Source organism: Lingula anatina, chromosome 2, assembly GCF_051362555.1.
Source record: "Lingula anatina isolate TDL-2025a chromosome 2, LinAna3.0, whole genome shotgun sequence".
Classification (NCBI taxonomy): Eukaryota; Metazoa; Brachiopoda; class Lingulata; order Lingulida; family Lingulidae; genus Lingula; species Lingula anatina.
The window spans coordinates 13828458-13840048 of record NC_141768.1 but is presented as its reverse complement, the minus strand read 5'-3'; the positions used below and the strand labels follow the sequence as shown (position 1 = coordinate 13840048).

The following is an 11591-nucleotide window of genomic DNA, read 5'->3' as shown; positions in this document are numbered from 1 at the left end:
TTTAATGAACATGAAAAAAAAGCTGGCAACAATTGCTATACAGGCCTTGTGCATTTGCACCCTCACAACCTTTCATGTAGATTTTGAAGTGGGCCATGAACATGGTTCTCATTCAGTGTATCTGAAAATGTGCCTTTGATGATTTGCTTTAATAGATTGCCAACCTTGTATCTTCCAGTCAGTGTTCTATAAATGTTAATGACATTTGTTATAGGTTTTCTTACCTTTTATAGTCCCACCACTTGCCTTAACCCCCTGCATCAATTATAGTTTTACATTTACTATTCGTATGCCTCCGCTATTTCCATAAAGTGTAAGAAACTACAGAGACATTCTGACAGTGAAGGTTTGTTTCCAGTTAACTGAAGTTTGGATTGATTTTGGTGTGAAAAGAAAGAAACCCAACAAAAAAGTGAATAGATCAACAGGGTTGTCATTCAAGTGAATTTAACTGTGATTGCAAAATATGAAAGTAATTTGTGAGAGCAGTGTAGATGATCATTTGCTAATCTGGAACAAGGGAACTTGATATATTTTTCTGTTTGGTATTTTTGAGTGCTGAACTTGACTGTGGTGGCCAGGATCTCCACTCTTCCTCCTCTCTTTTTTTTTTTTCAAAAGGGTGTGATTTCTTTAATTGTGGTTTGTTGATCCTTAAAGATACTGCTTCATATGGGAAAAAGGGAATTGTTTCAATTGGGAGCAGCATTTAGTTTTATAAACAGTGATACATTATGATTATCTAAAAAGTTATGCTCTTACGAGAGCTTCTCTGCAGACACTGTATGGAAAGAAATGTGTTTGAGATAATTCCCTGCATTTGGTGAAAGAAGTATGTAAGGGACTAGAGAATAAAGGGGTGGTATACACAGACATCTCGGGATCTTGCAAAAGGTGAGAGGGTAAATAATCCGCTCATTGCATCCTAAAGAAACTTGGTTGAAGCAAACCCTCAGAACCCTCTCTACTCCCCCCCCCCCCCCCCCTTCAAGAAATCCATTTCGTCGGTTGAGGGAACAATTAACACATTGTAGCAGATCGGCTAAACTCACCTAACACATTCGACAAAATACGACTACGCAAAATTTTGGTACGTGACGGTCTCGAGCTGTCACGGGCTGAGATGTATCTCATTTTGAATTTTGATTTTAAAAATATCTGCGTGAAGCACTATCATATTCAACAATCACGAAAAATATATAAATCAAATTATAAACTTATTAGTGTTTGTCTAGTCTACCATCATAAACAAGATAGAGAAATTTGACAACTCGAGTCCAAGACGAGCTGAGACTGCTTTGCCGGCAGACCAAACAAGATGGCTGACAAGGGAAAGCACGCCGTTATTTCCTCTTCGACAAATTTATCAGAACTGAGCGTTACAGAGCTCCGAAAAGAACTAGAAAAAAGAAAGCTCCCCAAGGGTGGAACCAAGGCAAAGTTGATCCAAAGATTGAGTGAGGTATGATTGATGTTATGTCGCCAGAAGGTTGATTGTTAATTTCTTTGTTCGGCATACTAGTAGCTTAGTGGGGGTGCCTTGGCGGATCTATTCAAGTGGCTTATTCACAGATAAATTCACACAGATTAAAATAAATACAAATGCTTTGATTTTGATGCGGAGGAAATTAATTTTGGAATGTTTTTATTCCTTGGCTTCTTTAACTTCTTAAAGTTGATGACAATTATATTGACAATTAAGTATAACCTGATATCTCAGATGAAGATCTAGGCTCCTCGATCCTAACTAAACATTTTATAACTGATCATTTTTCTCCAATAAATCGTGTTGACCAGATTTGGTATTATCTGAAAATGATGAATATCGTCTTACTCGACCTTTGCATGTATGCAAAGTTATAACTGCATAAGTTGATAACAAATTTTCAAGTCATTAACTTTCATGGGCAAAGAGCTCAAGTAATGCTTCTGTTTGAGCAACTTTTAGTTGGGTAGATCTTTTGCAGGAGGGAATGTCTTCCTGTCCTAATTTCTATTGTCATATTTAAAATGTTTTTGCAATTTATTTTCTCTTTAACACAGCATGAACTCTTTGTAGGTTTTGAAAACTGAGGAAGAAAACATTACAGAAGATGCCTCAGCTGCAGAAGAGGTGTCTGAAGAGCAGCTGCTAGGAGAGGATAAAGCTGGAGGTGATATGTCACCAGTCACAGATGACGTGCTGAATGAATCTGATCATGAGGGAGAGAAAGAAACAGAAGCTAAGGATTCAGCTAAAGGAGAGCCAGCGAAAGAGGAAGATGAAAAAATGGATACTACCGAAAATGTAAGTCTTTTCATGAAGTTAATGTTTATGGATGAAAACTATCTCTACTGTTGACCATAGATTGCTTTTTATTTAAATGATAAGTGGTCATTTGGTATAAAATGCCTACAAGAAGAATTTCATTGTCGGGTACATTTCAAGTTGGCCCCAAACATAGGAACTAGGGGTTGGGAGGTAATATGAGGTGATGTCAGCCAGTCAACTGTTTGTATCAGTGTCTATATAATTGACTCAGTCCTGGTTTATTGGTTCAACTGGTTAAGGATATTGTCACCCTTCGCCCCAAACTCCTTATTTACTGCCTTACATACATTCTTTTGGGTAATAGATAAATCTTGAGTGTTCAGTGACTAAATTAATCATTTACACATATGTCATCTTACAGGTGACATCATAATGGCGATTTTGGGATAAAAACTGAAAAATTGGTTTATAAAATTTCTACTTTACCCAAGCACTCACGATCCCCATATCAATGACAATTTAATGGAACCATTTAGTACTCCAAAATCCTGCCAGCGATTTTTATTTACAGTCTTTGTTCAGATTTTATGGTTGAAAAAATAAAATAATGCCTTTGTTTAATGAAAATCTGTAATTAGGGGCTAATAACTCCATAACAAAAACATTTAAGCCAACATGACGACACAGTATTGTAGCCCATACACTATTGGTCAACTCTGCCGATTTTCAAGATAAAATGTTGTTCAGGGATGAAGTTATGCCCCATATCAATTGCTATCTCACCTGAAAATAGAAAGGTTTTTAATTTGCTTTGAGTTGCCTATGTTTATACATTGCAACAAGAAATATAAACACCAATATTTTATATTTTTGAGGGTTTTTTATTGTTTTAAATCAGCACAAAGATAGACACATTATTGAATAATTAGATGCAAGAAAAACCTCATTGCTTGTATTTGGATGATAATAAAGAGTTACAATATCCTTAAGGAAATTATCCAATTTGGTCTAAAACTAATTTACAGCACACTCTTAGTTTTTCTGTTGCTGGCTTTGAGTGAATGATCACAAAAAAGTTACATTCTCTGCCCTCCTAAGTGAATGTTATGAGGGGCACTAATCAAATAGTAATTACAGACATTGCTGTATATGTGAATTTATGATTAATTCCAGTATTTTATGACATTAAACTTGTAGGGAACAAAAGAGGCTGAAGAAAAAGGATCCGATGAAGTGCCAACAGAAAAAGAAAAAGCTGAGACAGAAAAGGCCAATTCTGCTAAAAAGGCAGCAGATCAGAAGAAAGAAAAAGATGAGGAAAAACCAGGTATTCATATTGTACTTTGCAGTTTTTTAATTCTTCAATTTTTTAAATATTTGATACAGTTGATGATTTGAATATATTTTTCTGAAATGCTATTTTTGCTTTGAAATTAATCAAAGCATTTCATCGATGGCCTTATTATATGGTACTTCCAGTGTGGTTAGCAGTTTATCATAATAAATTTTTATAGGCAAGAGATTCTGAAAAAAACTTAATCCATATGGTATCAATATGTAACATAAGTATGGATTTGGTACTTATTTATTTGTATGATATACTTATTTACCTTGAATTGTATTGTATTTATATTATCAGTTCTACAAATTTGCTTATTATTTCAGATATAGTGACTCCAACAAGGAGGACAATGAATTTAGGTAAAACTATTAATAAAACTCACTGATGTCACTGCTTGTGGTGTGTCTTGTCAATATTTTGTCTTTTTGTGGGACTTTGTGGCTGTTCAAGTCTTACTAGCTGTGAAAAGCCCTAGAATTAAAAAGTATTTATCATGCCCATTTCCCATTCTGGAACTGTTCACTGAGGGTGACTGTCAACTTCTTAACTTAAAGAGTTTTTCTTGTTTCCATAATTCTTTTTTTTTTTTGGTAACATTTTATATTAAAGATTTTTCTTGTTTCTGGATTTTTTTATGTGTTGGTTCTTCTTTGTATCTTATTACCATTACTGATGTTTAGGTGTGTATGCATTTGTGTATATATATATATATGCAACATTTTCATAACCTAGATCTGCGTGAACATCGCCGAATGTGCACTGTCCTGGTAGGCCCAGTGCTGATTGAGGAAATGGCTAAGCCAGAAGTGTTATCACTGATGAAGGATGCACAACTCTCTGTGAACAGGTTCTACAAAATAGACGGAAAAGATTTAGGGTAAATTTTATTGATAACTCACTTGCATTGTTGATTGGTTTATACTGATGTCAGGATGGAGTATTTTATAATAGAAATGCCAATAATAGCAGAAACATTTACGAGTGGCCATGATTACAATATCATCATGGTCTTTTTTCCACTCTGAGAATGATTATAAAGTATATGATTAAGATATGAGGACTACAGTATTTAAATGAAATATTTTATAAACAGTAATTTTATCACATATTTAAAGTCTTAAATGTTGGCCAGAGCCTTTAGAAAACTTGGGGTCTCCATTAAGAATAGAAAATACTTAAAAAAGCTTATTACGATTTCTTAATGTCAGGGTTATTGAGTGCATATACAAATCCTTTGCGGAGGCAGCAGAATATGTAGAGAAGTTCAGTGAGTTGAGTTGGGATGAAGATACCTGTGAGGTTCAGCATGCTGCAGAACATACCACCGGGAACCCAAAAGACCCTTTCCATGATATTCCTTGGCCTAATGGTAGGTATCAACTCTTTATGCCATTTTCAGATTGACATGCAGGACAGAACATCAATTATAGGGACTTGGAGTATAGAGAGCATCATGACTGCCTTTGTGTCTTTAAAGATGCAATGCTTTCACACAAAGTCTTATTAAAGATCCATAAAATATGCTTACTTCACTAAGTTCAGAGATGATATATAGAAATTAATTAGGTGCTTTTCAAAAATGTCTTTTGTGAACATTAAGGAGTTTTGTGGCATTGTTTTTTATACTTGATAATCGATATTATGTGATACAACTTATTGCAACAATGTAAATATGAGTACTTGGATTTTGCGCATTTCATTATATTAATTTGTAAATAGTTATATCTTTTGCTGTTCAATCTAGATTGATGCTTTTGCTATTTCCAGCATTTGTCAACAAGCACCTGCAGCCTTTGACTAAGTTGAAAGCCAACCAAATGCAGCTGCATGGTAAGTACTGTAATTTGAGGCATTAGTATTTTGCTGATGTTGAAAGAAAGGCTACATCGCTAAAAAAAGACAAATATTTGCAAGGAGACACCAGTTGTACATTATTGTGTTCTTTTTTTACCCATGAAAATTATGCACCTCTTCTCAGTAGTAAAAACAGATGAAACTTTTTTAACACCCCTTCTTAGTTTTTTCCCCCTTTAATGTCGACTGGACACCGTAAGGACAGAATGCTTTGGAAGACCAAAGAAATTTAGTTGACAACTTGTTAACTTGGCACCCTGTTGAATTGGGACAGTTTTCCAGTGATTGGTTTGCTGTTGTTTCTAACATTGAAGATATGATCAGTGTAAAACATCAGCACTCACTCTGCATGTTATTTTGCAAATGACTAATCACCTTTAGCTTGATATGTCAGCTCTTTGACTTTAAAATGAGATTTGTGTAGTTTCATTATGTGAAACACATTTTTACCTATTTATTTATATTTTGAATCAGTTGATGAGAAAATTATAGAACTAAACAATAGAAAAATCTTGTTTGTTTTGATCATGATGTTTTTATTTGATTATATAATTGTTGAATGAACAGATTTTCTGCTGGATTTTATTATCGTCATTTCCATATCAGTATGAGGTACACAGTATGTGACCAAAGATGAAACTTATGCAAGCTTCATCAAGGATTATTTTACCAATTGTGAACTAATGAATATCTAGGTTTCACTTCAGCTGTTTGCCCTAAGCTGACATGGTAATTCACAGCTTGTATAAGTAGATTATACAAGAAACATACAAAGACCCATGCCAGAAATATACAGGCATGTTGCTGTATGGTGATCTAGATCAGAAAAAGAATGGCTGTTTTCAGTAGAAAAAAAAAAGAATACTCTACCACTGAAACTGGTTGAGATAAGATCGTCCTGTATAAGCTTCCTAAAGACTGAAATCTGAAGCCTGTTGAGGTAAACGCTTATCAAGTGAGGGTAGTCATGTTTTTTATTATGCCTGTGTAAACCCTCAAGAAAGCACACTTCCAACAATGCCTTGGGTAAGCTTTTGGGTACAAACCAATTGCTATTCATTGTATTGTTAGGAAAAGCAACTCTGTTTGGAGTTTACCCATGTTTACCTCTTGAGGTAGAAGCAACAACTTTTATAAAGTCAGCCTAGTCTCACATGATCTGTATAAATTATGTTTACAGGCAATCCTGGGAATTCAACAGCCAAAATGTAAAACAAGGTAGCCAGGCTGAATGGCCTTATTAGCTGTTAGCTGAAAGGTCATTGTCAATAATTGTCTCTGAGCTACCATGTGATTTCTTACAGATGTTAGTATGAAACTTACGCCTCAGATGATTTATGTTCACGACAGCCCATTGGATAGTACAGAAGAGCAGGTGCGAGAAGCATTCAGCAATGTATTGCAGGTCATCATACCTGTAGACAACAAAGGAACACAGAAAGGGTAATTAAAAGAAATATACAGCAAGTCTGTACCACTTTGTGTGAGTACAGATCCTGTGAGAGCAAATAAATTCATTGTTTAGGCACCTGAATTCATTGACCATATTTGGTTTCCAAGCCATTGGTTCGGATGTTGGAATTCTGTGGTTGTGGCCTTGGCCAAAGAATTCCTAAACTTGAGAGCATTGACCAATGTCTCTCTGACATTGTGTAATGTTGGGCTTTGACTACTAAGCATGCCCATGGGACTGAAAGGTGTTGTAAGTATGACAGTCACTGTAAGTTAACAAAAGTTGGTCTTGCATGTCACACCAAAAGTAGTGGACATTTTAAAAGCAGACTTTTTAGGTATTTGACCAAGCTAGCAGTTTGACTCGATTTGAGATTGTGAAAATTCTTTGAACTGCACATGACTAAGTTTTGTCAGCACCACAATGGACACTTGTAAACCTGATTAATAATGGCCAAGGAAATCACAACATAAGCTGCAAAAGCTCCAGAAGATAAGGAGTACTCCTGCAGCTAGTGATAAAGGGTCTATAGGAAACCATTCTGGTATATGGAAAATAATTGCCACAAATGTGTTGCATTATACTTTCTCAATAAACACTTGTCTGAGGTACAAAATTATATTCCCTGCAGTTAATTTTATTTTCTTAATGTGTGCAAAGTGATTATGTTGCATGTTTCCATATTATTATTATATAGATCTATACAAGTATGCAAAGCAATTTAACCCATCATTTGTGAAAACCCTGCAGTACAGATACAAGTACATGTTTCATGATCTGTTGGGTAAAAACAAAAATAGTTTCAATTGTCTAGTTAAAGCTAAAACATGAAGAATAAAGTTGTATGTAAGTATGGTGATGGTAAGTAAATATTTTGTTTCATCTTAACAGGTACCTGTATATGGCATTTGATTCTGAGGCCGAGGCGCAGTGCGTGTTAGAAGATGAGGGTATGGGAAAAAAGTACAAGATAAATGGAAAAGATGTCACAGTCCATGGTGTTGAAAGTAAGAATGTTGTGTTATTTGGGTTGTGTCTCTGCTAAATAGTATTCACTACTGCAAGGTGGTCAAAACAATGGGGGGGGGGGGGGGGGGGGGGGGGGGGGGGGGGGGGTAACAAACTGCCATTTGTTTATGAAAATGGAAAAATGGATGGATTGGTAAATGTACATGCAAATATCATAGCCTGAATCCTGAGAGTAATGCAAATGGAATGGATTAAAGTTTGAAATTAGAAGTGAATTCTAGAACTTTAATTATAGAATTGGGTGAAAAGCCCTACTATGTATTCACATTTAATTTGTGCATGTTATGTATGCTTTGAGATGCCCTTTTCCTTAGTGAAAATTTACTTGAGTTTCAACTGAAATTTGATTTTGTCTGAAAGTATTTTACACCTTTTATTGTTAGTTGACCCTAAGATGAAGAAGCCATTTAATGCCAAGGCCTCCAAGAATCGAGATCCAACAACAGAAAAGGAGAAAATGGCCAAGCAGATACAAGGACAGTCCAAGGTGGGTGGTGCCCCCTCATAAAGTCAAATCATAGCTCTGAAATGTCTCTACAGGTTCAGTTGTTAAAGCCAGTGAAAGATTATATGCCCTGGATGGGGGCGTCTCGATAGCCCAAAGTGTCACTGGTCTGAAGGTTCATTGGTCCGAAAAATGGTAACATTTTCATCGGTTTTTTAATCAAGGGTTCATTGGTCCGAAGGTTCTATAGTGAACATTAGGAGCAATGAACCTTCAGACTATTGAACCCTTGGACCACTGCTACGCCCCCCCCACCCCCACCCCCACACCTGGACACAGACATAATACTAAACTGAAAATAAAAAAATCATATGAGAAAGTGCATGATATGTTTAAGGGGCATTCACCTTCTTGGATATACATTGTATAAAAGTTAAGATTATTATGAAATTGTTAAAGCACTTAAATTTTTTCCTCAAAAATGTTACATTTTTACTATTACAGTCAATTCAAAAATTGAAATTTGAGTTGGAACAACTGAAAGGAACTCCAAGGGGAAAGATGATGCAACGTCGACAACAACTAGAACAGCAGTTTCAGTCTCCGAGAACACAGCAACAGCAGCGTAAAGGTTTTCAGATGCAAGGTCGTCAAAACAACTGGCAAGAAGTGAAGAGTCCTGGAACCATGGGGCAGAGACCAATGGGACAAAAACCAATGGGACAAAGGCCAATGGCACAAAGACCAATGGCACAAAGACCAATGGGGCAAAGACCAATGGGACAGAGGGATGAACAAAGGCCTAATCGTTTTAATCCCCAAAGAGCACCTGTGCAGTCTCTCATGCACAACATGCCTCCTGATACTGGGCCTGGGCCAGCTGGTGGAGAATCTGGAAATGTAGCTGCCAATATCTTGGTGGGCCTCAGTAGAATGTTGAAGTGAGTTTTTTTCTCTCCTTTAAATGTTTTAGCCATTGTTGAAAGTTGATTATATTCATTGGTGTGCAGTAAAAAAGTACAACTCTCGTGATGTGAAAATTTGGAGTGAAATAAATGTCATTATGTCAAATTAGGTGCATAGCATTTATGGCACACATCTCAGAAATAATTTGTATAATTTATGCTTCTAAACAACACGTTAGGACCTCATAAATGAACCAATAAATTGTTCAAGTTAACTCCTGTTAGAGTTGCATTTTTTTAGTACTCTCATGTGGTAATTTTCTTTTCAGTCAACAGATGCAGAACCAAGGCAGAAGTGGTAGAAATATGGGTGATGGAATGGGTGGAGGAATGGGAAATGAAATGGATGGTAGAATGAACAGGTCCAGTGGAATGGGAAGTGGCATGGGAAGTGGTGCAGGCGGAAGAATGGGTGGCAGAATGGACAGTGGTATGGGTGGCAGAATGGACAGTGGTATGGGTGGCAGAATGGACAGTGGTATGGGTGGCAGAATGGACAGTGGTATGGGTGGTGGAATGGGAGGAGGGATGAGAGAGGGCATGGGCAATGGGGTGGGAAGCATGGGCAGTGGAATGGGAGGGAGAATGGGCAGTGGAATGGGAGGCAGAATGGGCAGTGGTATGGGAGGAGGAATTGGCAGTGGCATGGGAGGAGGAATGGGCAGTGGATTGGGAGGAGGCATGGGTAGTGGTATGGGAGGAGGGCTTGGTAGTGGTATGAGAGGGGGAATGGGCAGTAGCATGGGAGGAGGAATGGGCAGTGGCATGGGAGGAGGAATGGGCAGTGGCATGGGAGGAGGAATGGGCAGTGGCATGGGAGGCAGAATGGGTGGAGGCATGGGAAGTGGAATGGGAGGCGAATTTGGCTCTGGTGGAAGAGCTGGAGCTGGAGGCGGCAGAGATGATTATGGTGTTCAAAGTGACTATAATAAATTTGATGTAAGTAAAACAATAATTTTGTATTATTTTTTATGTCTGTCCCAGCAAGCAGGAAATAATTTTTCATAGAAGAGTGATTTTTTTTCCAAAATGTCAAAAATGTATACTATAAATTACCACCATGGATGTCTTTGTGGAGAAATTGAAATGTTAATTATAGAAACTAAGACTGTAATGTCATTTTAAAGAAATGATGGAACCTTTTAATGCAGTATCCACTAATTTCAGCAGACTCATAATGATGATTTAGCATTGTCCAAGTGAAAATTTTAAACATTGAAAATATCACATCATTATTGGATTATTTTCCAGTCTTATCATGGCGGTTACTATGACAACTCTGTAGATGATCCCTACATGCCTGGAGATAACAACTGGAACAGAAAACGCCAAGGTCAAGGTGAGGTGTTGTTTTACTTAACCCCCAGCTTATTGCATGCAAGAAAGTGAGGAGTCTGAGAAATCGGGTTACCATGTGCACACATATAACGGCATTATTGATCATCCAGATTAACCACTCGGAAGAAGCAAATTGTGTAGGCATATGAATTGTTGTTTGATTTTTAGAATAATCAAACATTATTTCTTCATAACTTGCACCAGGGCATTTTATTGCAATAAAATATATGCATACAGGTAGTTGTTTATATTAAAAATTAAATTTTGTATTCACAATTTAAATTTTTTTCAGGCTTTATGCATGGGAAGAATAAGAGAAGGAGATAAAGTACTTAGATACTATGCAATGAAGAAGTGAAGGACTGTAATCATATTATGTACACTGTGTTTCCATGAAAAAGAGGGAGATAATTTGAAATAAGACAAAGAATCATGGAGTTGTAGAAACCTCCAACAAATTTAACTGGTCTGTATGTGGATTCATAGGACAAAGAATCATAAGGAAAGTTGTAGAGACCTCTAACATTTGTGACTGCTCTGCACGTGCATTCCACCACATATTACTTATTTTAACATTTTGAAGCCTGTACCTTACTTTTACAGAATAACAATTTGTAATTTCTTTCAAGCCTGCGCGTTCAAAATATAGGTTAGTGTGAAAGTGTAAATATTTTATGGGATATGGAGAGAAGTTGAGGGATATTCGAAAGTTCAAGTGTTCATTGTCTAATGTAGAAAATAAACCTTTTTAAACTAAAATGCTGTTCCAGTTTTGTTTTATTTTCAACACGGAAGAACTAGTTTTCCCCAAAAATATGAAGAAAAGACACCCTGATGTTAATTTCTAGCAGTACGTTTTCTCCTTTAATACTCGAATATTATCTTCATTAGACTTGTTTATCTGTTGCCGTATA

At 36.6% G+C, this 11591-nt stretch overlaps 1 protein-coding gene across 1 annotated transcript; it reads left to right on the top strand.

Annotated features, from left to right (window-relative positions):
- The first annotated feature begins 1274 nt into the window (after window positions 1–1274).
- On the top strand, window positions 1275–11436 carry LOC106155631 (uncharacterized). The gene is made up of 14 exons (XM_013530542.2): window positions 1275–1462; window positions 2060–2287; window positions 3449–3578; window positions 3917–3952; window positions 4326–4470; window positions 4802–4962; window positions 5361–5423; window positions 6752–6890; window positions 7792–7907; window positions 8313–8416; window positions 8879–9315; window positions 9609–10278; window positions 10591–10678; window positions 10970–11436. The coding sequence occupies exons 1-14, from the start codon at window positions 1319–1321 to the stop codon at window positions 11002–11004; spliced, it is 2496 nt and encodes an 831-aa protein (XP_013385996.2). The 5' UTR covers window positions 1275–1318; the 3' UTR covers window positions 11005–11436.
- Window positions 11437–11591: the final 155 nt, after the last annotated feature.

Excerpts from the sequence above, each read along its gene's own strand:
- LOC106155631 (XM_013530542.2), top strand. The coding sequence starts at position 1,319 with ATGGCTGACAAGGGAAAGCACGCCGTTATTTCCTCTTCGACAAATTTA. Across the intron at positions 4,963-5,360 it reads TGATATTCCTTGGCCTAATG|CATTTGTCAACAAGCACCTG; the intron begins GTAGGTATCAAC and ends TGCTATTTCCAG. Across the intron at positions 10,279-10,590 it reads GTGACTATAATAAATTTGAT|TCTTATCATGGCGGTTACTA; the intron begins GTAAGTAAAACA and ends ATTATTTTCCAG.